Source organism: Giraffa tippelskirchi, chromosome 6, assembly GCF_054371585.1.
Source record: "Giraffa tippelskirchi isolate mGirTip1 chromosome 6, T2T-mGirTip1v1.2.pri, whole genome shotgun sequence".
Classification (NCBI taxonomy): domain Eukaryota; kingdom Metazoa; phylum Chordata; class Mammalia; order Artiodactyla; family Giraffidae; genus Giraffa; species Giraffa tippelskirchi.
In genome coordinates this window covers 53,020,798-53,044,876 of record NC_137280.1, presented here as the reverse complement: position 1 = coordinate 53,044,876, position 24,079 = coordinate 53,020,798, and the positions used below count along the sequence as shown (strand labels likewise).

Genomic DNA, 24,079 nt, shown 5'->3' with positions numbered 1-24,079 from the left:
CCATTGCAGTTGTTTTTACATGTCTGTTAGTTTGACAACTCTCTGAAGTCTTAAGTTTTCATCTTACTGTCATCTCTTTTATGCTTAGATTTTTATTTAACCATAGGTTAAATTATCATGGCAGTAAATAATTTAGCTAGAAATAAAATGCTTCTAAGTTAATGGTCTTTTTTCAAGTACTCTGTTATTCCATGGTAAGTATGGAAAACGTAGGTAAAATGTGTCTCAGTGTCTTTGCCCGCTAAAGAAGATGGTGTATCTACCTTTGATGTAAGCACCAAATTAAGACTACTGTATACCTCATGTTCTTAGGACAGTTCCTAATAGTTTTTCAGTTTTTGATTAGGATACAGGTATTACTTTGGTCCACAACAACACATAACCTTCAACAACCAGCGAACTTAGATAAGATAGACAAACAGTAATAAAAGCCAAAGAGAAAAGTTGTAGCGCAAAGAAGGCAGGAGACCAGAAGGGTTAGTAGGAGGAATGTTTAACAGCCTGTGAGTGTGGTGGAAGTCTAAGGCTGGCGAGGAAATCGCCGAACGACAGGTTCGCAGGACTCCTGTGTTGGAGGTGACGGGAACCAAGTGAGCATGTGCGCAGGTGAACAGCAGTAGGCGGGGCCCAGGGCCGAAGTGCAGGAATTGTGGAGAGAGAGGAGCAGGTGGGCTAGAGCGGCAGCAGCTGAGAGCCGCCCCCCGCCCTGTTACCAGGGGGACCGGGTCACCTGACCGGGCGCCGCGCGCTTGCGCGGGCGGAAGGCGGGGGCGGCACGGTGACGCGCGGCGCTGGCGGTCCTCGGGAGCGCGCCGCCCTCCTCCCTCTGGGTTTCAGAAGTCCGAGCCAGTGACCGGCGGCGGAGAGCGGCTCTCAGCGGCCTCGGTGAGCAGCCCTGGGGGGTACCGGGGGACGCTCGCGTGGCGTCCGGGGCGCAGGGACCAGGAGCGGAAAACGTGGGGCATTCGGGGCCGCTGGCCGGAGGGCATTTCGGCGGCGGCCTTTCCTCAGTGGGCTCCGCTCCGCGCCCCTCGCGGCGCCCAGCCGGGCCGGGGGCGTAAGTTTGAGCGACGGCGCCTCTCTGCCCACCCGCGGCCTTGCGGGTTTCGGGGTCCCCGTCCGGAGAGGGGAGCGAGGAGAGAGTCTGAGGCCCGGCAGGGGACGACGCAGGCCGCCCCCCGTCCGCCGCGACTCTTTTTGTTCGTGTGGGGTGGGCCCGGCGCCGGTGCGGGGGCAGCCGCCGGCTCTGGTCGCCGTGCCGCGATCCCGGTGTGCGGAGTCGCCCTCGGCGGCGGTGGCCGCGTCCGAACGTCCGGAGTTGGAGGGAGGTGTTGTTCGGCGGGCGCAGCCTTCACTTTCTGGAAGGGGGTGGGGAGGCTGCTCGCGTCGCTGGTTTGTGAAGTTGGAGGAAAGGGAGAAACTCCCGGCTGGGTGAGCGCGGCAGGAAACGTTCCCGGAGGGCTCGCCTTTCAGAGCCTTCCGAGCTTTCCTGCCAGGATTTCCCTGTAATAACGGGAAGGTGGAGACTTACAGCTACGGGAAGTTTCCCCTTTCACCAAAACGGGCTTATTTCCTCGTGGAGTCTTGTATGATGCCGATTTTAAAAAGAAATTTCTAGGTTTATCTAGTCTGTGTTGTGTATGTGGTCTGCACACCCATTTACTGTTATTTTTAATATCATGTTCATTTACTGTTATTTTAAATATCGTGTGCATTTCCTAGAAAGTACGTTTGGTTTACCAAAGTCGTAACATCCAGTTGTTTCGAAGAAAAAACTCCTAACTAAAAAGGAAAATTACATGGAAGAAGAGCCACAGGCTGGTTAGCTGTATCTCAAATGTATATAAATGGTCAGTTTAAAGTTTGTCTGTTCTTTTTTCTGTTTGAGGTTGAGGGCAAACAGTAAAAATGTATGTTTTCATTTGCCCTGTTACCAATTTAGTTCTACAAACTTTTGTTCTTTAAATGGTATGTAAACATTATAAATCAGATTGTGCTACAGAATAAAAATAAGGGAATGTCTTTTAATAGGTTCAGGAAATAGTCATCCTGTTATAATCCATATTTAACTTTGGCAGCATTAATTTTTCGTTAAGTTTGGGCATTTTAAGAAAGGATGTGAAAATTGTGACTAAAAGAGGAAGCATTTACTAATAGTTGGCGGTTGAACCTACTTTTCAATAAACAGTTCCCTAAATTGAGCATGACTCAACTATATTTTTTCCTGTTTTTGCCGGATTTAGGTACTTTTAGATAGCAAATGCCAAAAGTCTCTAAAAAGATTCCCACCCCTGCCAGTGTTATATGTAGTAATAGCTATATTCACAATTATTAATTTGTTTCCAAGTGTTGCCAAGATTTTTTGTATATTTATTTAGTCTTTGAGGAAGTATCAGTTAACGTGACTCAACATTTAAGTAAAGAAAAACAGGGTACATAGTGTGTACTGTTCCCTTCCTTCAAGGTCCTCTAGCCAGCCGTATTCTCTTACTGTAGAAAACAGTTGTTTTGCACTTCTTAGGTATCTTTATAGGGATATTTTATATCTTACAAATATATAAACATATTTCCCCCTTCTGTTACTTTTCTTTTTTTAATTGTGGTAAAGTACACGACTTAGTGACTAAACAGGAAGCATCAAAAGTGCATGTAAACATTACCATCTTAACCATTTTTTACAGTTCAGAGGTATTAAATATACTGATGTTGTCGTGCAGCCATCACCACCGTCCATTCCCTTAGGTCTTTTCATCTTGTTCTCATTAAACAGTAATGCCCCATTCTCTCCTTCTCCCAGCCCCTGGCAACCATTTTGGTACTTTGTGTCTCTTTTATGATTTTGACTAGTGCAACGACCTCATCTAAGTGGGATCAGGGTGTTTGTCTTTTTTGTATTTGGCTTATTTCACTTAGTGTAATGTTTTCAAGGTTCATCCATGTTGTATATTGCAGAATCTCCTTCCATTTTAAGGCAGGGTAAAATTCCATTGTGTGGGTGTGCGCGCGCATACATATATACACAGAGTTATACCACATTTTGCTTATCCATTTATCTGTTGATGGACACTTGGGTTGCTTCCACGGCTGAGCTAATTTTGGGGGGGGAACTCCTATACTGTTTTTTATAGCGCCTGTACCCAGGGGACACAGTAGTGAAGAATCTGCCTGCTAATAATGCAGGAGACCTGGGTTCCATCCCTGGGTCGGGAAGATCCGCTGGAGTAAGGAACAGCAACCCACTCCAGTATTCTTGTTGGAAAATCCCATGGACAGAGGAGCCTGGTGGACTACAGTTTATGGGGTTGCAAAGAGACACGACTGAGCAGTTGAACACACACATGTGAACACACACCATTTTACATTCCCACAAACAGTGAATTAAGAGTTCTGAATTTTCCACGTCCTCACCAAAACTTGTTTGTTTGGGTTTTTTTGGTAGTTGTTACTCTCGTGGATGTGAGGCAGTATCTCATAGTTTTGATTTGCATTTCTGTAATGATTAGTGATGTTGAACATCCTTTCATGGGATTGTTGGCTATTCCTCTATATTCTTTGGAAGAATGATTATTCATGTTCTTTGCCAATTTTGTTTTTGTTGTTTTAGGACTTCTCTAAATATTCTGGATATTAGTCCCTTATCAGATATGATTTACAAATATTTTCTCTCATTCGAAGAGTTGCCTTTTTATGTTATTGATAATGTTCTTTGATGCAAAAAGTTTTTTAGTTTTCATGAAGTCCAGTATGTCTGTTTTTTCTTTTGTGATGGGTGCCTTTGGTGTCATGTCCAAGAAATCATTTTCAAATTGAATGTCAGGAATGTTTTGTCCCATGTTTCCTTCTAAGAGTTTTATTGTTTTAGGTCTTACATGTAGATCTTTGATCTGTTTTGAGTTTATATATATATATACACACACATATATATTTATATGGTGTTAGATAAGGGTCTATCATTATTCTTCTGTGTGTGGTTATCCAGTTTTCCCAGTGCCATTTGTTGTAAAGATTGTCTTTTTCCGCTAAATGGTTATAGACCCTTGTCAGAGATCATTTGACCATGTATATGAGGGTTTATTTTAGGCTGTCTCTTCGATTGGTCTGTGTTTGTCTTTGTGCCAGTACTATACTGTTTTGAATACCGTAGCTTTATAAGTAAGTTTTGAAATCAGGACATGCAAATTCTCCAGTTTTGTTTCGACAATTGTTTTTAGTTTCTTTCAGCAGTGTTTTCTGGTTTCAATGTACAAGTTTTTTACTTCCTTGATTAAATAAATTCCTAAGTAGTTTATTCTTTTTGATGCTCTTGAAAATGGAATTGTGTTTGTGTTTTTTCCTGATGGCTCACTATTTTATGTGTAGAATTGCAATTGATTTTTGTGCACTGACCATCCAGTTTCATTGGTGAATTTATTAGTTCTAATGCTTTTTTGTGGAGTCTTGAAGGTTTGCTAAACTCTAAGCATATAAGGTCATATCTAAAAATGTAGATAACTTTATTCCTTTTCAGAGAAGGAAATGGCAACCCACTCCAGTATCCTTGCCTGGAAAGTCTCATGGACACAGGAGCCTGGTGGGCTGCAGTCCTTGGGGTCACAAAGAGTCAGGCGTGACTGAGAGACTAACACTTAACACTTTTTTTCTACTCTGGATATCTTGTATTCTTTTTCTTAATCTAATTGCTCTGGCTAGAACTTCCAGTACTGTTTGGAAGAGTAGTGTTGAAAGTGGACATTCTTGCCTTGTTCATGATCCCAGAGGAAAAAATAATTAGTCTTTCACCTTTGGGTATGACATTTGCTGTGGGTTTTGCATTATATGGTTTTTATCATGTGGCCCTTGCTTCCTTCTATGCCTGTTGTGTCTCTATCATAAAAGGTGCTGAATTTTGTCAAGTGCTTTTTGTACATCAATGAGATGATTGTGTTTTTTTCCACTTCATTTTGTTGATATGATGTATTGCTTTGAACAGTTCTTACATGTTGAACTAACTTTCTCTCCCAATAATGAATCCCATTTGTTAAAAAGTGTCTAATCCGTTTAATATACTGTTGAGTTCTGTTCGTTAGTATTTTGTTGAGGATCCCATCAGTGTTCATAAAGGATGTTGGTTTGTAGTTGTCTGGCTTTGGTATCAGGATAATACTGTCCTCATAGAATGAAAGTGTTCCTTCTTCAACTGTTTAGCAAAATTTTGAGGATTGGTATAGTTCTCTTTTATATATTTAGTAGAGTTCACCAAAGACACCATCAGGTCCAGGGTTTTTCTTTGTTGAGAGATTTTTGACTACTGAGTCAGTCTCTTGACTAGTTACTGGGCCTATTCAGAATTTCTGCTTCCTTGTGATTCTTAATAGGTTTGTGTTTCTAGGAATTTGTCCATTTCATCTAGGTTATCCAGTTTTTTAGTGTCCATTTGTTTATAGTGCACTCTTTATATAGTCTGTTTTATTTCTGTAGAAACTGATAATATTCCCACTTTCATTTTAGCATACATTTCTTGTTTTTTTTTTCCTTAGTCCATTTAGCTAAAGGTTTGTCAATTTTGTTGATATTTTTGTAGAACCAAATTTAGCTTTCAGTAATTTTAATTTATTTCTTTTGTTCTCTTATTTCATTTATCTCTGTTCTCATCTCTACTACTTCTGCTGGCTTTGGGTTTAGTTTGTGTTTTCTTTTCTGGTTGTTTATTCCCTGTTATTTTATCACAAACTTGAACATGCTTTATACACTGGCCTAAATAGTGCTGTATTTTTTCCAGTTAGTGATAATATTTTGGATCTCTTTCACTATCTTGTCCATTTAGTACTTCCTCCTTTGTTTCCAGAATTTTGCTATTACAGTTGGTGCTTTAGTGAATAAAATTCTATATATGTTGCTTTTTGTATGTAGATATATATATAGACTAAAACCTGAAGTGGTATTGCTTGGTTGGAGAGTATCTGCATTTACAGTTTTGGTAGATACTGCAAACTCACTCTTTATGGAAATTGTACTACTTTACACTTTTACCAGTAATATATGTGTTTCTCAAAGCCTCATTACCAGAGAGCATCGTCAAACTTTGTATTTTTGTCAGTTCAGTGGGTGGGAAATGGGTAAAAAGAAGTTATTCTATTTAGAGTAGATGTCGTATGACCATATTTCTCAGTGGCTTATCATCGCAATGTCCCTGGATATTTATTGAAAGAAGAATTCCTAAGCCCTTCCATGAAATCTGTGTCTGTATTTTTAACTAGTGCTCAAATACTTCTGATCAGGTGATTTGCCAGGTTTAAGAAACATAGCTGTGGAAGACTGTTTAGGACTTTGTATCAAAGTGTGTTCCTTGACACCATCTGGAATCATCTGGATTGTATGAATTGTATGATTGTATGATTCATTGTATGAATCATCTGGAATGCTTATTAGTCCTGAGTGTACTTGAAAAGGTGATCATTACTATTTATCATTTGGGTCCAATGGATATTTTTTGTGTTTTAGGTCATTTTATAAATAACTTGCAGAAGTGAAAATAAAGGCACAGGAAAGCACACAACCAGAAACAGAATTTTAATAACAACTTGAACATAAGAACCCCAAAATCTTATTCTAAATTTTTGTAGCATTTAAAGGTATATGTAGATGAAATGGGCATTGTCTTTGAGGACAACTAATTGCTCATCACCTGTCATCCATAAAGTTGAGAGAGAACCCATTTTATAAATACTCTTCCAGATTTCAGTCACATTTCTAATACAGCTTATTATTGTGTTCAATTCTTCATGCAGTTGGTTGTCAAAACACAATACTGGTTTTAGATTTTATATTCATCTCTAATAGGTTCTAACATTACTGTCTGGTAATTTTGTACCTGCGTTGTCAAAAGCAATATTTTGCGAACTTTATTTTTGTGGGGATGGCAATTTATATTTGCAGAGAATTTTTGTGTGTGGAGCTTTGTGGGGATGACCATCTATTTCTGTATTGTCAGAGAATTTTCACTTATACTTTTATAAACACCAATTAGAATAGTCAGTGCAACAGTTTTAAAAATTTCCTTACTTTGCTGTTTGTAAGGCACATGTGGTGAAAAGTAGAGTGAGCCGGGCAGTCAGGCAAGAGAAAGAAATTTATTAGTGGAGAAACAACAGGGTGATTGGCCTTTAAGGAGATCCAGTGTCCTCCCTTTCTAATGGGGTCTTTCTTACACCCCGCCAATGAAAAATTCTCTGAAGGGATGGTTAATTTTTAGCCTGTAGCTGAGTCCTGTGGTCATGTAGCTGGAGGTCTGGAATCCGGTGGTCTCGTAGCCTTGAGTAGTTAGGCGCCTACTTCCCTTATTCCTCCTTCCCTTATTCCTAAGAAAGAATAAAAGTCTTGAAGTAGAACTTCTGAGAAAAAAATCTTAATTTTAAATTGTATCCATTGGACCCTGATACAGAGGGTTAAAGGGCAAATTTGTGGACTCTGTTTCAGTTCTGGGTCTAGGACTCAATCTCTGTTATTAACACGATTTCCAGATTATCCTTATGGACTTAAAAGTTGAAGATGATAGGGCTCACAGGGGGTCTCATTGATAAGATGGCTCATTATGTCTACCTAACAAACAAAGAATAAAAATATGATGATCCATGAGACTGACCAAATGGCAATCTGTTTTCTCACTGGCACCTATCTTCTCAAAGCTGTGAGACCACCAGATTCCAGACCTCCGGCTGCGTGACCACAGATCTCAACTACAGGCTAAAAATTAACCATCCCTTCAGAGAATTTTTCATTGGTGCAGTATAAGAAGGACCCCGTCAGAAAGGGAGGACACTGTTTCTCCTTAAGAGCCAGTCACCCTCTCTTTTTCTTCTAATAAATTTCCGTTTTATTGCCTGACTGCCCAGCTTGCTCTCTTTTTCTCTGCACTCGCCTTACGGAAGACACGATGTTTGGAGAACCTTACGCAGGTTTTTTACTATGGTAGTACTTTGGGTTACTTTTCTATAGAGCATTTCAATTGTTTCCTGAGCTGTGAGGTGATACCTTGTTGTGGTTTTGATTTGCATTTCCCTGATGGTTTTGAACACCGTTTCATGTATCTGTTGGCTGGCTGGCTGTGTGAAAATGTCTGTTCGGCTCCTCTGCCCAGTTTTTAATTGGATTCAGTGCACAGGTCTTTCAGCTCCTTATTTAAATTGATTGCTCTGTTTGATGCAATTGTAAGTGGAATTGTTTTCTTAATTTCTCTTTCTGATAGTGTATTTTTAGTGTATAGAAAATGCAACAGTTTTGTGTATTGATTTTGTATCTTGTAGCTTTACTGATTTTATTACTTCTAATGGTTTTTTTGGTGAATCTTAGGTTTTATTCATATTCATAACGTGTCACCTGTAAATAGTAACAGTTTTACTTCTTCCCTTCCAGTTTGGGTGCCTTTTCTATCTTTTGCTTGCTTAGTTGTTCTGGCTAGGACTTCTAGTAGTGTATTGAATAAAAGTGGCAAGGTAGGATTCTTGTCACTGCATCTTACACCCCCCCCACCCTGTTTATGCTTTTGATGTCACAGTTTACATCGTTTTATCTGTGTTGCCCTAACAAATGGGTGTAGTTATAGGTTTTTTAGTTTGTTTTTTTTACTTTTGTCTTCAATGATTATTCTAGCTTTATAAGTAATTAGTCCACCATCTTTATAGCTTTAGGCTATTCTGAATTTTCTATATTTACTTTTACCATTGGGATTTAAACTTTGTTTCCCTGTTACTAATTAGCACCTTTTTGTTTCAACTAAAATCTCTTTAAAATTTCTCATGAGGCTGGTCTAGTGGTGATAAACTCCATTATTTGCTTGTCTGGGAAATTCCTTACCTTGCCTCCAAATCTGAAAGACTTTTCTGGGTGGAGTGTTCTTTCAGCTGTTAGTCCCTTCTGTCCTGGAGTTTCTGCTGAAGAATCTGCTTAGTCTTTGGGGTTCTCTTGTGCATAACAAGTTGTTGTTCTCGTGTTAGTTTTTAAGATTCTTTCCTCGTCTTGACGTTTGAGTTCTAACATGTCTTGGCGTGGGTGTCTTCATCTCTTTTTGGAACTGCTGAGCTTCCTGGATCTGAATGTCTGTTTCCTTCCTTGAGTTAGGGAAACTTTCAGCCATTGTTTCCGCAAATGTTTTGCCTCTTTTCCTTCAGAGACCCTTACGATGTGAATGTTGGTAGCATGGTGGTGTCTCGTTAGTCCTTTAAGCTGGTTTCGTCCTTTTTTCTTTTTGCTACTATGACTTGCACTGCCCTGTCTACTGGTTTGTTTCTTCTCTTCTTCAAGTTCGTTTCTTCCTGCATTCTGCTTCCTCTAGTCTGCTGGTGAACCCTCGGTCGTGTATATTTCAGTTTTCATATTTTTTAGTTTTAAGATTTCTGCTTGCTTACATTTTCTGTATCTTTTGAAATTTTTCCTCTATTCATCTGTTGTTCTCCTGAACTTAGCCTCTTTACTGTAACTTAAAACCTTATCATAACTTATTTATTATAACTTATTTGCTTGCATTTTTGTATCTTTTGAAATTCTTACTTTGCTCTTCTGTTGTTCTCCTGAACTTAGTCTCTTTATTGTAACTTAAAACCTTATCGTAACTTATTTATTGTAACTTAAAACCTTAAGTACACTTGTGTGTACTAAGTCCCTTCAGTCATGTCTGACTTTTTGCGACCTCATGGACTGCAACCTGCCAGGCTCCTCTGTCCATGGGATTCTCCTGGCAAGAATACTGGAATGGGTTGCCATGCCCTCCTCCAGGGGATCTTCCTGACCCAGGGATTAAACCCGTGTTTCTTATGTCTCCTGCATTGACAGGCAGATTCTTTACCAGTAGTGCCATCTGGGAAGCCCAATTTATTATTATTATTTTTTTTTTAAACTGAGGCTTTATCTTGGTCTTTTGTTTGGATTCTATTCTTTTGTTTCTTCATTTTTCTTGACACCCTTTATTTAGATAAAACAGGCACCCCATCTGGTCTTGAACAACTAGTATCATGTAGGAGATGAGCTTTATCATTCAGCCCTGCACTTGTATCTTGTTGTATCTCGTATCCTTTTAATTTTCCAGGCAGCCTACTTTATTGCTTTCTGCTCTCAGTAGCTGAGGCTGTGCCAGGGTCTATCACTGGCCCAAAGGGGAGGATCCCTGTCAGCACCTAAATTCAGGCCTGTGGGAAGCCAGACCCAGACCCTCAGGCAGCAGCTTTTAAAGTATACAAATGCACTGAGCCTGGCAGGATAGCCAGTTACTTGTGTCTTTGTTTGCTGCAGTCCTGTTGAACTGAGGAAGACAAGCCGTGCTGACTGCTGGAGCCAGGCTGTCCAGGGATGTTCCCTATGGGCAACAGACAAGTACCCTGGCATTGGGTCCTTTTCAGAGACACTGGCTACCTCGGATGGGGCAGAGGGAGATGCAGAGATGGGGCCTCGTGGCCCTTCCAGTCTTTGGAGAGAATTATAGCCTTGGGTATATGTTTAATTAGAAGCCTGCTTGCTCTTCAGGCCACAGCTATGAAGAGAAGGTAATAGATCTCTTCTAGAGAGTCTGGAGTATACTCAGCCTGCTGTCTTTACACTGTGCCCTGGAGAGAACCTGTAAAGAACTTTCTTAGTAGGCCAGCTGATGGAGCACCAACTTGAAATGGATTTCACAGTTAGACCATCACGGGATCGCACCTGGGTGCAGCCAGGACCAACGGACAGCCCTGTTGTCCTCCTCACAGACACAGCCCACTCTTGGCTTGTCAGTGACGGGGGACTCAGTTAGGGTCTCCCTGGATACCTGAAGCTGGCTTTGGGGTGAGTGCGTCATATGGGTTCTGTCCCTTCGAGGCGGCCATCATGACCACCGCCCTCCAGCCCAGTCGCCTGCTCCGCGTCTGTAGGAGCACTAGCAGTCCTGTGGGACCCGTGAACGGACGTCTTGCTGGCCACCAGAGCCCGGCGATCGGGGTGTCCCTGGTGGCAGCTACAAAAACCGGAGCACCTGATGTGTTGTACTGTATTTTTTTTTTAAGATAATCTTGAATTTGCAATCTTGAATTTTCATCATCCTAACATTTCTTTAAAAAACAACTTAAGAGTAAACAAGTAGACAAGTATTGTTATAACTCAAAATGATTGTGTGGTTTTTAAAAAATCATTTTTATTTATTTGGCTGTGCTGGGTCTTAGTTGCAGCACTCAGGGTGTTTTAGTTGCTGCTTGTGGAATCTAGTGTCCTGACCAGGCATTGAACCCGGACTGCCCACATGGGGAGTGTGGAGTCTTAGCCACTGGACCACCAGGGAAACCCCTGATCACATCATTTTAAAAAGGGGAGACCAGTTATAGTGAGTGGTTTGAGGGAAGGAATGAGTCAGTAACTCAGAAAATGATGAGTACTGCCATTTTAGGTGATACTAACTGGATGACTTTACCAGCACGTTTCCTACTTCAAGAATCAGAGCATCACTGCTAGAAAGATGTTCACAGATACCACTATGGTATTTGAGTCCCTGAGGTCTTTGGTCTGTGTGCATATTTAAAGGAAGTCACTGCAACATTTCCCTGAGGAGGTAGAGGTTAGAAATCTCAATGCTGAGGCAGAATCGTCAAGTATTTTTTGTCTTTAGATGTTCTGGAAAAATCCTGAAACTGTTCCAAGCATTGAGAAGCTTCTTAGTATAAACCGAATTAGGGGGCAGTGCTGGAGAATACTCTCTTGAGAGTCCCTTGGACAGCAAGGAGATCAAACCAGTCAATCCTAAAGGAAATCAACACTCAGTATTCATTTGAGGGGCTGATGCTGAAGCTCCAATACTTTGGCCACCTGATGTGAAGAGCTGGCTCATTGGAAACGACCTTTATGCTGGGAAAGATTGAAGGCAGGAGAATGGGACGACAGAGGACGAAATGGTTGGATGGTATCTCTGATTCAATGGACATAAAATTGAGCAAGCTCTGGGAGATAGTGAAGGACAGGGAAGCCTGGTGTGCTGCAGTCCATGGGGTTGCAAAGAGTTGGACACCACTGAATGATGACAGTGGGGTGCACAGGGGTACAGAGGCCTTGAATGAGGCAACGGAGAGATTCAAGGAGGCTGCAGAAAGCATAGAGTGAGCCAGATCTGGGCTAGGGGTCGGTGAAGAGCGCCAGTTCTTTCCAGGAGTTAGACCAGTGAAGCCATGCTGTCACAGTGAGGAATGTTGTGATGGAGCTGGAGTAGATGCAGAGGGGTGTGCCTGCTGATGCCTGGAGCAGTGAGAGCTAAGCTCCCCTCCTCCTGATTCCCCAGGCAGCTGAAGGGAAGGCCTGGACCGAGACTCCTTTCTTCACTTGCTACAGTGTGGTGTTTTTCTGCTGCTGCTAAGTCGCTTCAGTCATGTCCGACTCTGTGCAGCCCACCAGGCTCCCCTGCTCCAGGCAAGAACACTGGAGTGGGTTGCCATTTCCTTCTCCAATGCATGAAAGTGAAAAGTGAAAGTGAAGTCACTTAGTCGTGTCCAACTCTTCGCAGCCCCATGGACTGCAGCCTACCAGGCTCCTCCATCCATGGGATTTGCCAGGCGAGAGTACTGGAGTGGGGTGCCATTGCCTTCTCTAGTGTTTATCTGGTAGAGTCCTAAGTGAGAGTGAAGTGAGAATTCTGTCACTGATATAATGCAGGTATTTTCAGAATCCTCTTAAATCTCATCAGTGCTCATTCTGAAATTCCAACCATAATTGAAAGGATATCCAGTAGCTTTGTGGTTCTTCACAGAGGTCTGAGTGTTTTTCATACTTCGCATTAGGTCAAAGGTTTAAATACACCACACAAGTGATTCAGAGAAATAATGCAAGAATTTATCGTTCTCATGGAAAGCTGTTAACAGTGTTGTTCAAAGTAGTGGACTTGTTGGGAATTCCCTGGTGGCCTGGTGGTTGGGATCCTGGATTTTCATGGCCGTGGCCCGGGTGCAGTCCCTAGTTGGGTTACTGAGATCCTATAAGCTGCGAGGCAAAAAAAAAAAAACAACAAATCCAAAAACTCAATGAAGGAGTAGACTTATAAGACCATTATTTTGCTCTCCCTTATTTTGATGATATTGTCTAAAATATTTAATAAACATTTGTTTTCTGTCAGAATAAGGCATTGTGTTAAACAAATGTAGTCCTTGATCTCAAGTAACCAGAGTTAAACATAAAATAGCTATACTGAAAGGCAGAGGGAAACTGCTGAACTGAGAGGAATGTCAGACTAAGGTCATCAAAGGTGACCTCACAGAAGAGGCTCTTGACTAAGATTGTGATAGAAAAGCCCTGGAAGGACATTCCAGGGAGAAGACAAAGCTTTTACAAAGATACGGAGGCACAGAAGCCTGTGAGCAGGGTGGGAAATGGAGCTTAGTGTTGGACTGAAACAGTGTAATGTTTGGAATGAAATTGGATGAGACGAGACCACAAGAATTGTTTCAGGTAAAATCATTGAGGAATCCTTTGTATTTTATAAGAATAGTGAGATTTAAGATCAGCTTGCTTAAACTGAATTTCTAAAGAGTGTAAGTTGGGGTGATACTTCCTGCTGTTTTAAAAGATCCGGTATCTTTTCTAGGCCTGAATGTGTGTGTGCTGGTGGGAGGGGGAGTAATGAGTGACCTCAGAGCTGTTCAAACAATGTCAGTTAATATTTGAAGAAAAGCTATGAGGAAAAAAATTTTAGAAAACTACTCTGAGTTTTAAACCATTCATCCAGGTCATTTTTCATGGGGAAAAAAAAAAATGGGATCTTGTAGTTGACCAGTGGCATAACCGAGAATAGAACTAACACCTGGATTGCTAGTCAGCATTAGTTTCAGTGAATTTAGAATGATTTTGTTCATGATGTTGATACAGTGGTTGAAAGTGTCAATAAAATGTGATTAAGGAGAACATTTCTAGAAAACTGATCTTTGGAGACACAAAAGGTAACTTTTGTTTTCCTGGATTAATAGAGTTAAGACATATTTGATTGTGCTTTTTCAAGAATTTGCATTTTATTCACAAACCGAGGCCCTATCCTCCTTTTCAAAACTGTATCATGCTACTTCTCTTCAGTGTTTTATTGGAGGTTCTATTCCAGGGTAGTTAGTCAAGAAAAAGGAATACATAGGCAAAGGATTTAAATAGACGTTTCTTCAGAGAAGATATACAGATTGGCCATCTAGGTTCATGAAAGATGCTCAGCATCATTAGTTATTAAGAGGAATCAAATCTATAATGAGGTGCTGCTGCACATCCACTCGGACGGCTGTAATTGAAAAGACCGACAATAGCAAGTGTGTACGAGCCCTTTTATATAAAGGGACTTGAGCATCTACAGACTTCGGCATATGCAGGGGGACTCTTAGAACCAGTGCCCTGCAGAAACCGAGGGACGACAGTATTGTAATTGGCTAAGTTAGGGAAAAACTGGAACCCTCACACGTGTTGGTGGGAATGTGAAATAGTGCAGTCACTTCAGAAACCAGTTCCTCAAAAAGTTAAATACAGAGTCACCATATAACCTGGCAGTTCTACTCTTAGCGGTGTACGAAGACAGTTGAACATTATATGTTTATATAAAAACTGGGGTGTAAATGCTTGCTAGCATTATTAGCAGCATTATTCATAAGTTAGAAAATGAAAAGTCACCCAAAACATCATCAACTGAATGGATTCCAGAAGTGTATGGGGAAGAGCATAGGGAGTGCCTTGTTGGCGCCCCCTGTGCTGGGAGCCCGCTCGGCAGTGCTGGGGACAACTTGCTGCTCCCGGCAGGGCCTGGCTGAAGGAGGACACTGGAAGCTGAGAGAAAACACCCTTCTCCTCACTGTGCCTCCAGTTTCCCCACTGACAAAGCTTAGCATCTTCCCAGCTGGAGAAGAGCAGCTTTTAAAAGGCCGCCTCCATCTTCACAGAGCAGCCAATCGTGGGTGGGTTTTCATTGGGAGGCAGTTAGTTAGAGAGTATCAACCCCTATACCAATTTAGAATATGTTCTGTTTTGTTGGGCTTCAAGGAAGTGTTCATCTCAAAATACCTAAACAAAGTTTTGGAGTATATATGCCTGTAATACTTTGAGAATTTTGTTTTAAATCACTACAAAAAGCAATTCATGGTCACTAAAAATCATTGAACAATATAGGAATGTTTAGAATATAAAAATTCCTTTCCCTTTTATTTCTCCTCTATTTCATGTCTCCTATGGTGTGTATTATTTTATATATATACTTACGTACTGTGTGTGTATAAATATATATTTTCGTAATAATGATGTTTTGTACATAGATAACATGTATCAGCTGTTGGAGATTTTTGTTAGAAGGATATAATTCTCACTCAGTTGCTAAGCCCTTGTTTGTGTAAACTAGATGAGTCACATAATTGTTCTTTGATTTTCTAAACTATAGAAATGAAGGGACTTTTATTCAGGGAAGTTTAACATTTGTAATGGATATAGCTTGAGCTATATGGATATAGCTCGAGAGAAAGTTCGTTGGCAACCATCAGTCAGCAATGGTCATCAGTCAGCTAGATGGTCATATTTTTTTGTTTTGCAATTTAAATCTCGTGTTAAACACACATGTTTATGTGTATGCTGCTGGCCCCATGTACCATTTAAATTTCAATGAAGTCTGAATTATAGACATTTTTTGTTGTTGTTTTTCTTTAGAAAAATCCTGCAAAAATGTCTCTGTACCCATCTCTTGAAGACCTGAAGGTAGACAAGGTGATTCAGGTATGTTTTAAATACTTTTTTTCTTCCATGTCCTCTGCCATACATTCTCATTATAGGTGAAGTGAGACGAGAAACTTACATAGCAAATGTATTTGTTCAATTTTACACTGTATAAACTCAGTTTTTCTAACTAGAACGTTAGAAAACTAGAGATTTCTTCATTTCACTGTGAATTAATGGGCACGAGATAGTTCTTTGAAATGGGACTTAAAACTCTTCAGAAATAGCTTGGTTTTATGACTGGGTTTAATTTAAGTACATTTTTAAGTTGGTAATATATACTCCAAATTCTTAGATGTTCCTTGTCTTGTTTAAAATTTGTACGTGTGCTGTTGGGTTTTCAGGGATGACCAATCTTTGAAGTAATTCTTTGTCTTCTCCAAAGTTAAACATTATCGAAACAGGACGGTGCATACTGCTTTAGGAGGAGGAGTGTAAGAAGAGCACAGCGAAAGCTGAGCAGTGTGTCTTTTAAATGTAAGCAGCAGACAGTCTCTGCTACAGCAACAGAGAATCCTGCTCCAGGTGGCTGTGTAAGACAGTACAGTGATTCTAACACTTTCATTAAGTCAGGCATTTTTGTACTCCTTTGAGTATTAGCTTTGAAGATAGTTGCTTCTGCTTAAGAAAGTTTGGGATTGGGATCAAGTCTTGCTGTTTTGTAAACTTTTGTTACTGTTTTTAACTGGAGATAATTGTAGTGTTTAGTGGACCATCCTGTTTCCAGTTTACTTTCAACTTGGTCTTTTATAAACTCTTTTTTATTTCTGAACTTCTTCAGCTGTTATTTGTTTTTCTAATTTGACAAGATAAATTAAACTCCCTGTTACAGTTTATTCCGAAAATCTTTTTGATATGATAAATGTGATGAAATTCTTTTCTGTTTGAGTTGCTAAAGTACTTCAAAGCTTCTTACCCTAAAGATCATTTTGTTACAGGTCTTGGCCTCAGTTTACTCTGAGATTGACTTCCTAATTAATTAGCATAAAATGTTTATTACAGAGTTGTGAGAAGAACACAAGAATACAAGTGTTTTTTAGACAAAATGTTCTTTAAGGGTAGAAAAAAATCAAAAATAGTAACAAATGTGTGGCTGAAATTGTTAGCCATGTGGCAGTGATTGGATGAATGTGGGGGAGATCATGAACATGTATTTCTCATCATCCCTTCTCTGTGGGTATTGATGGGTGGTTTGTAAAATCTCTGAAATCTGCTCAGTTGCCAAGGCTTTGATGCCTGAGAGTTTTAAGTGGTTTATTCAGTCATCTCAAATCTGTTTTTTCTTTGATATTTTGTCATTATTTTTCTCATGTGGTTTTTATTTCCACAGAGCTCATCTGAACAAGTATACTTCTTTTTTAAAAAGCTTTTATTTGAAATATTTACCTTGAAGAATGACAGTTACGCCATTACTATGACATCAGAGCACTAAGTGATAGGATCTGCAGATGAGTCTGAGAGAATGACTCATTTTCTTTTCGTCCTTTTTTGTTAGTTTTTATGAAATTGAACGTAAACCACTGTAGACTTTGAGCAGAGGTTTTTTGTCTTGAAAGCAGCAGAAAAAGAAGGAAAGAGTTGATATTGGCAAATGTTGGATCAGAAGATGAAGAAGGCTGCAGTCCACCTCAGGCTGAGCTCTTCAGGGAGCAGCTGGTTGTATGGATATTTCCATTTCAAAGCCTTTGTTCTGAGCACAAAGCTAGCTGCCTGGAGATGTGACAGAGAGTAAGGAGGGGGGAACATGGTTTTTAAACTGTCACTGGATTTATAAAGATTCCTAACCTAGCCACTAACATCTTGGAGTGCTTCTGTTTTATTTTTTCTTCATTTTCTGTGGTAGGTGTTACTTGGGTGTTGGTTTTCGAGGCGCCTCTGTAAAGGTAGTATTCATTTTCTAATCTTACCTTTCATTCCGCAGCAGTGACTTGGCAATTCATATTCTATAAACTGTTTCACAGTAACCATTAGGCTGTGGCTTTGAGCATCGTACAGTCCCTGCACCTCTGTCCACTATGAGTCTCAAATAGGAGCCACACCTGTGCATAGTAGACTGAGCAACAGCCACCAGTGTCCTGTCCCAGTGAGCAGAGATGGACTCTGGAGGCTCCATGAGCACGGTGTCTTCTCGTGCTTTCTGTAATGGTGGAAACAACATCCCCCCCCCTTTTTTTACTAGTTTGAGATTTCAAGTCAGTGTGGAATAATTTGCTACATTTAATGGCTTATAGTCCTTAAGCCTTTGTTGTACCATCTTTCTTTTATTTTTACTACAAATTATATAGTAATTAAATATGTAACTTTGTGTTCAGAGAGCTTACTTCAGTATTCTTTGGATAAGAACAAGAGCAATGAATGAAAGAACAGAAATAATAGACCAGTGTAAAAAGGATCAATTTTTTAAAGTTAGTAAATTCTGTTTTTCAGAGCGGTTTTAGGTTCACAGCAGAAGTGATGCAAGGTACAGTTTCCATCTCAGTGACCCTTCCCTGTGCGCCCTCCCCCACTTGACCTGCACACCACACACCTCTTGCTCTACACCAGCAGCATCTTCGCCAGAGTGGTACACTTGAGACAGTCACTGACCTGCCCAGACACGCTGTTGCTTCCCCAAGTCCACAGTTCCACTTGGGTTCAGTCTGGTGATGTGTCGCTAGCACTCAGTGTCAGGTAGAACACTCTCACTCCCTCCCAGTCCTCCTGCTCTGCCCAGACCTCGCTCCTTCTCTACAATGTCAGGGTTGGACTCATACAGTGATTTGCCTTTTCAGATTGGTTTCATTCTCTTAGTAATGTGCATTTTAGGTTCCTCCATGTCTTTTCATGGCTTTGATAGCTCCTTTCTTTTTAGTGAGGAATAGTATTTCTTTTTTTTCTTGGAGTTTATCCCAGAAGCAATCCATTGGCCACTAGCTCCTTTTAGCTGATAGTTGGTGAGAGAATTTTCAGAATTCAGCATATCTTGAGTTTGTGGATATATTTAAAATTGTAAAGATTTGCTTGCTGCATTTTATTTGAATTTAGATTGTAACATTATGAAACAGTAACAAGGAATGACTCAATAACAGTCATATCAGAACGTTTGGAATCCAAATGAGTCATGTACTTGGAGTGCTTTTGTGGACTTCCTTATTTAATTAATCTTCCGTCTCTCCAGGCATCTTTGGGACTGTTCTTAGCATCAGTTTCAGAGCTTGGTGATATAGAGTATAGGTGTAAACTCCCATCACTTAATCAGTATATTTTTGATTTAAGTAAAAAATGATATTATATCTGGATCTTACAACTTAACTGCCACCAGTGACATATGTCTCCTTGAGGAGCTCAGATGTATCTGTAAAGGAAAAAGGAACACTCCATTTGACATGGGCTATGAAGGCAGCCCTGAGGGGAGCTCCTGGCATACCTGCCCCTGACTAGTATTAAATGTGTATGTTTTCAAAGTTTTGGCAAGTTTTAACACGTATATTACATTACTTTACCATGATTGTTATGTCAGTGATTAAGTATGCATTTTGCATACTTTGTAATATTTATGTACTTAGTATAACGTACCACCCTCTTCCAACAACACAAGAGAGACTCTACACATGGACATCCCCAGATGGTCAATACTGAAATCGGATTGATTACATTCTTTGTAGCCAAAGATGGAGAAGCTCTATTACAGTCAGCAGAAACAAGACTGGGAGCTGACTGTGGCTCAGATCATGAACTCCTTATTGCCAAATTCAGACTTAAATTGAAGAAAGGGAAAACCACTAGACCATTCAGGTATGAACTAAATCAAATCTCTTATGATTATACAGTGGAAGTGACAAACAGATTGAAGGAATTAAATCTTATAGAGTGCTTGAAGAACTATGGACAGAGGTTCATGACATTGTACAGGAGGCAGTGATCAAGAACATCCTCAAGAAAAAGAAATGCAAAAAGGCAAGATGGTTGTCAGAGGAGGGCTTACAAATAGCTGAGAAAAGAAGAGAAGCTAAAGGCACAGGAGAAAAGGAATGAGACACCCATTTGAATGCAGGATTCCAAAGAATAGCACTGAGCGATTAGAAAGCCTTCCTCAGTGATCAGTGCAGAGAAATAGAGAAAAACAATAGACTGGGAAAGACTAGCGACCTCTTCAAGAAAATTAGAGATACCAAGGGAACATTTCATGCAAAGATGGGCACAATAAATGACAGAAATGATATGGACCTAACAAAAGCAGAAGATACTAAGAGGTGGCAAGGATACACAGAAGAACAATACAAAAAAGATCTTCATGACCCAGATAATCACAATCTTGTGATCACTCACCTAGAGCCAGACATCCTGGATTGCGAAGTCAAGTGGGTCTTAGGAAGCATCGCTATGAACAAAGCTAGTGGAGGTGGTGGAATTCCAGATGAGCTATTTCAAATCCTAAAAGATGATGTTGTGAAAGCGCTGCACTCAATATGCCAGCAAATTTGGAAAACTCAGCAGTGGCCAGAGGACTGGAAAAGGTCAATTTTCATTCCAATCCCAAAGAAAGGCAATGCCAAAGAATGCTCATACTACCACACAATTGCACTCATCTTACATGCTAGCAACGTAATACTCAAAATTCTCCAAGCCAGGTTTCAACAGGATGTGAATCGTGAACTTCCAGATACTCAAGCTGGATTTAGAAAAGGTAGAGGAACCAGAGATCAAATTTCCAACACCTATTGGATCATCGAATAAGCAAGAGAGTTCCAGAAAAATGTCTACTTCTGATTTATTGACTATGCCAAAGCCTTTGACTGTGTGGATCACAACAAACTGTGGAAAATTCTTCAAGAGATAGGAATACCAGACCACCTGACCTGCCTCCTGAGAAATCTCGATGCAAGTCAAGAAGCAACAGTTAGAACTGGACATGGAATAACAGACTGGTTCCAAATCGAGAAAGGAGTATGTCAAAACTGTATATTGTCACCCTGCTTATTTAACTTATATGCAGAGTACATCATGAGAAATACTGGACTGCATGAAGCACAAGCTGGAATCAAGATTGCCGGGAGAAATATCAATAACCTCAGATAGGAAGATGACACCATCCTTATAGCAGAAAGCGAAGAAGAACTAAAGAGCCTCTTGATGAAAGTGAAAGAGAAGAGTGTAAAAGTTGGCTTAAATTCAACATTCAGAAAACTAAGATCATGGCGTCTGGTCGTATCACTTCATGGCAAATAGATGGGGAAACAGTGGAAACTGTGACAGACTTTATTTTTGGGGCTCCAAAATCACTGCAGATGGTGACTGCAGCCATTAAATTAAAAGACACTTGGTCCTGGGAAGAAAAGCTGTGACCAACCTAGACAGCATATTAAAAAGCAGTGACATTACTTTGCCAACAAAAGTCCATCTAGTCAAAGCTGTGGTTTTTCTAGTCATGTATGCATGTATGGATGTGAGAGTTGGACTATAAAGAAATCTGAGCGCTGAAGAATGGATGCTTTTGAACTGTGGTGTTGGAGAAGACTCTTGAGAGTCCCTTGGACTGCAAGGAGATCAAACCAGTCAATCCTAAAGGAAATCAGTCATGAATGTTCATTGGAAGGATTGATGCTAAAGCTGAAACTCCAATACTTTGGCCACCTGATGCGAAGAACTGACTCATTGGAAAAGACCCCAGTGCTGGGAAAGATTGAAGGCAGGAGGAGAAGGGGACGAGAGAGGATGAGATGGTTGGATGGCATCACCGACTCTTTGGACATGAGTTTGAGTAAGCTTCTGGAGCTGGTGATGGACAGGGAGGCCTGGCGTGCTGCAGTCCATGGTGTCGCAGAGTTGGACACAACTGAGCGACTGAATTGACTGACTGAACGCCTTTTTATACTTGGTAAAACATAGATAAACATTTCATTGGGATATGCCGAAATGACAAAATAAATATTAGCAACTTAAGTATTCAGATTTTTAGGTGTTCTCCTGATATATACTTATGTAAATATGGTTAAGCTTTTTTATTTAGGTAAAGAAGGTACTTTCACTTAGACTAATTAAAGTGTAACTATCATTTCGTAATGCCTTGTGAAAATATTTGCAGTAGCACTATGAAATATTGTTTATATGTAGAATGGTGCTTAGTCTAGTTTTTATTAATAGTGTTAAATATTTATAATATATTTTTGATTTGTGGATTTTCTTTGAAACTATATTGCTAAAGTGTTTGAAATTAGAATTTCTTAAATGTAAAAGGTTTTAGGTTTTTGTTTTTTTTGAATTACTGGATTTAACTTATAAGTTATATGAGAAGTTTAAGTAAGTATCTGTAGAGTGGTGTTGTTAGAATTTTCTTTTTTTCTTTTTCAGGCTCAGACTGCCTTTTCTGCGAACCCTGCCAACCCAGCGATTTTATCTGAAGCCTCTGCTCCTGTCTGTCAAGATGGAAGTAGGTTTACTCTTTGGGTTCCTTCTCCTTGAACAGATACCTGTTAAGCCTACTTTTACTGAAATAGGGAATCCAAGATTTTTTTTTTTAACATATACAGCATGACATTGGCTGTTAAAGCTCTAGTAGTAAGAAGATAAAAATGTTTACTTCAGAGCAACCGTTTAATTAAGAAAGTGAACTGTAAAAAAAAAAAAAAAAAAAGAAAGTGAACTGTGACTATGAAAGTACGTTTTATGACTTAATGAAAATTGTTACTTAAATTTCACCGTTTGCAAGTCCTTAACTTAGGAGTGATTCATTTATGAAAAGATGCAACTCACTGAACTGTCCTCTGTCTTTCCAGGGCTGTGGGGATTGATAGTGTTCTCCTTTGCGGGAACTTCCCAAATCCTGGAGTCTCTACCCCGGCTCCATACCCTTCTCCCTGGCCCCCTTTCCTTCTAAATTCATAGGAATTCAGGACAGAACTCTTCAATAATATGACTTCATATACAAAAGGGGTGGCAGTCTTGACGGGAGGGGATGCATGTATGTGTATGGCCAAGTCCCTTTGCTGTCCACCTGCAACTACTACAGCATTGTTAATCAGCTCTACTCCAGTATAAAATGGAAAAAACATACAAGAGGAGTGTTATATAGGTTTTTATGGCCTGTCATCTTGTAACATTGTTTCCTTTAGAAAATCTATAAATCACATAAAGAGCTTTTGGAAATAGTATCTAACGCTACTGTTCAGTTAAATACTGTTAATATTTAAATGTACTGTTTCAAAGGTTTCATTGCCGTGTATTCTTAAAATGATATGACACTAAATAAATTTACAAACTTTTTTTTTTCACAGTTCATTTTTTTTGGTAGAGGAATCATTTTATAGCTGTGTTTACTGAATGAATTAAAAAGTAGCTGATTTGAAGTGTACATTTTGGTCAGTTGTTCCTAAATAAAGAATCAGTGGCGTGTGTAGAAAATTCGTAATAGGTTTAAGAGACAGAAAAGGCAAGATAACTTGGAAAAATTATTTCTTGTCTTGAGTATTTAGAAGTCTGAGGTTTCAATTCAAATGTCTTATACTTTCACTTTTATTTTTTGTGTTTTCCATTTCTGATTGTCATTACAGAGAAAGGGGTTTTCCAGATTACTAATTTAAGTTCATCCTAGATTTTATAAAATAAATGTGATTTTTTTAAATACAAGTAAAAGTCCATAATAACAATGGTTTTTAAAAATATTCTACTAATTTTTTTTCTGTACTCATTCATTTGTTATTAGATCTCTATCCTAAGCTATATCCGGAGCTCTCTCAGTACATGGGCCTGAGTTTAAATGAAGAAGAAATACGTGCAAATATGGCCTTGGTCCCTGGAGCACCAAGTCAGGGGGTATGTATAATGTAATTCATTCTGAATTATATAAAATCATACTTTACACAGAGATACAAGCTAACTTGTCTTTGTGGCAAACTCACAAATTTATAGCCTTAGCATTGATCTTTTTTCAGGAATTCTAGACTGCCTTCTAGGTATTGCTTTTTACACAGTCTACTTCCTTCTGTGCTGTTACTGCTTTTCTAATTGATTAGGAGTTAAAGATTCAGGTGCCTTTAACTGGTACATTCTTCTTTGTCTTCTGCATTTAGTTATAGACCTAGTGATTCTGCTTCTGCCGTGTTTCTTATATTCATGTTATTCATTGTAGTCCTCCTGTATCCCCGTCCATGTGTTTATACCTCTAACCTAGATTGTTACAGTTGTCTCTTTCTCCAGTAACTCCTCCAGTAACTTCTTATATCAAAGAGTACTAAGCTACTGCTAACTTCATCGTACTGAATTTCAGGTCTGTTATCTTTTTTTGCTCATAATCTTTTTAAGTTTAAAGCTTCTTATAGTTAGACCCCAAATTCTTGGCTTAAATATAATGTGTCTCGGTCTTTTGTTAAGATTATTGCTATAAGACTATAGT

The 24,079-nt window shown here is 39.7% G+C and overlaps 1 protein-coding gene and 1 long non-coding RNA gene across 9 annotated transcripts in view; one reads left to right on the top strand and one right to left on the bottom strand.

Moving 5' to 3' along the window:
• The first annotated feature begins 828 nt into the window (after positions 1 to 828).
• SDCBP (syndecan binding protein) overlaps positions 829 to 24,079 on the top strand; it is a 31,344-nt gene continuing 8,093 nt past the window's right edge. For 2 of the 8 annotated variants that reach the window (XM_081504363.1, XM_081504362.1), the window contains exons 1-4: positions 829 to 885; positions 15,643 to 15,708; positions 22,039 to 22,117; positions 23,390 to 23,499. In XM_081504363.1, the coding sequence (XP_081360489.1) occupies positions 15,658 to 15,708; positions 22,039 to 22,117; positions 23,390 to 23,499 (240 nt within the window). In that variant the 5' untranslated portion in view covers positions 829 to 885; positions 15,643 to 15,657. Of the gene's footprint in view, positions 886 to 13,292; positions 13,429 to 15,642; positions 19,483 to 22,038; positions 22,118 to 23,389; positions 23,500 to 24,079 lie in introns of those variants that run through there. The other 6 variants (XM_081504361.1, XM_081504360.1, XM_081504367.1 and 3 more) reach the window with 5 other exon arrangements.
• LOC145511329 (uncharacterized) lies at positions 7,951 to 13,000 on the bottom strand. The gene is made up of 2 exons (XR_014057803.1): positions 12,501 to 13,000; positions 7,951 to 9,672 (listed from the first exon to the last, which is right to left on the bottom strand). It is a non-coding gene; the product is annotated as an uncharacterized LOC145511329 (long non-coding RNA).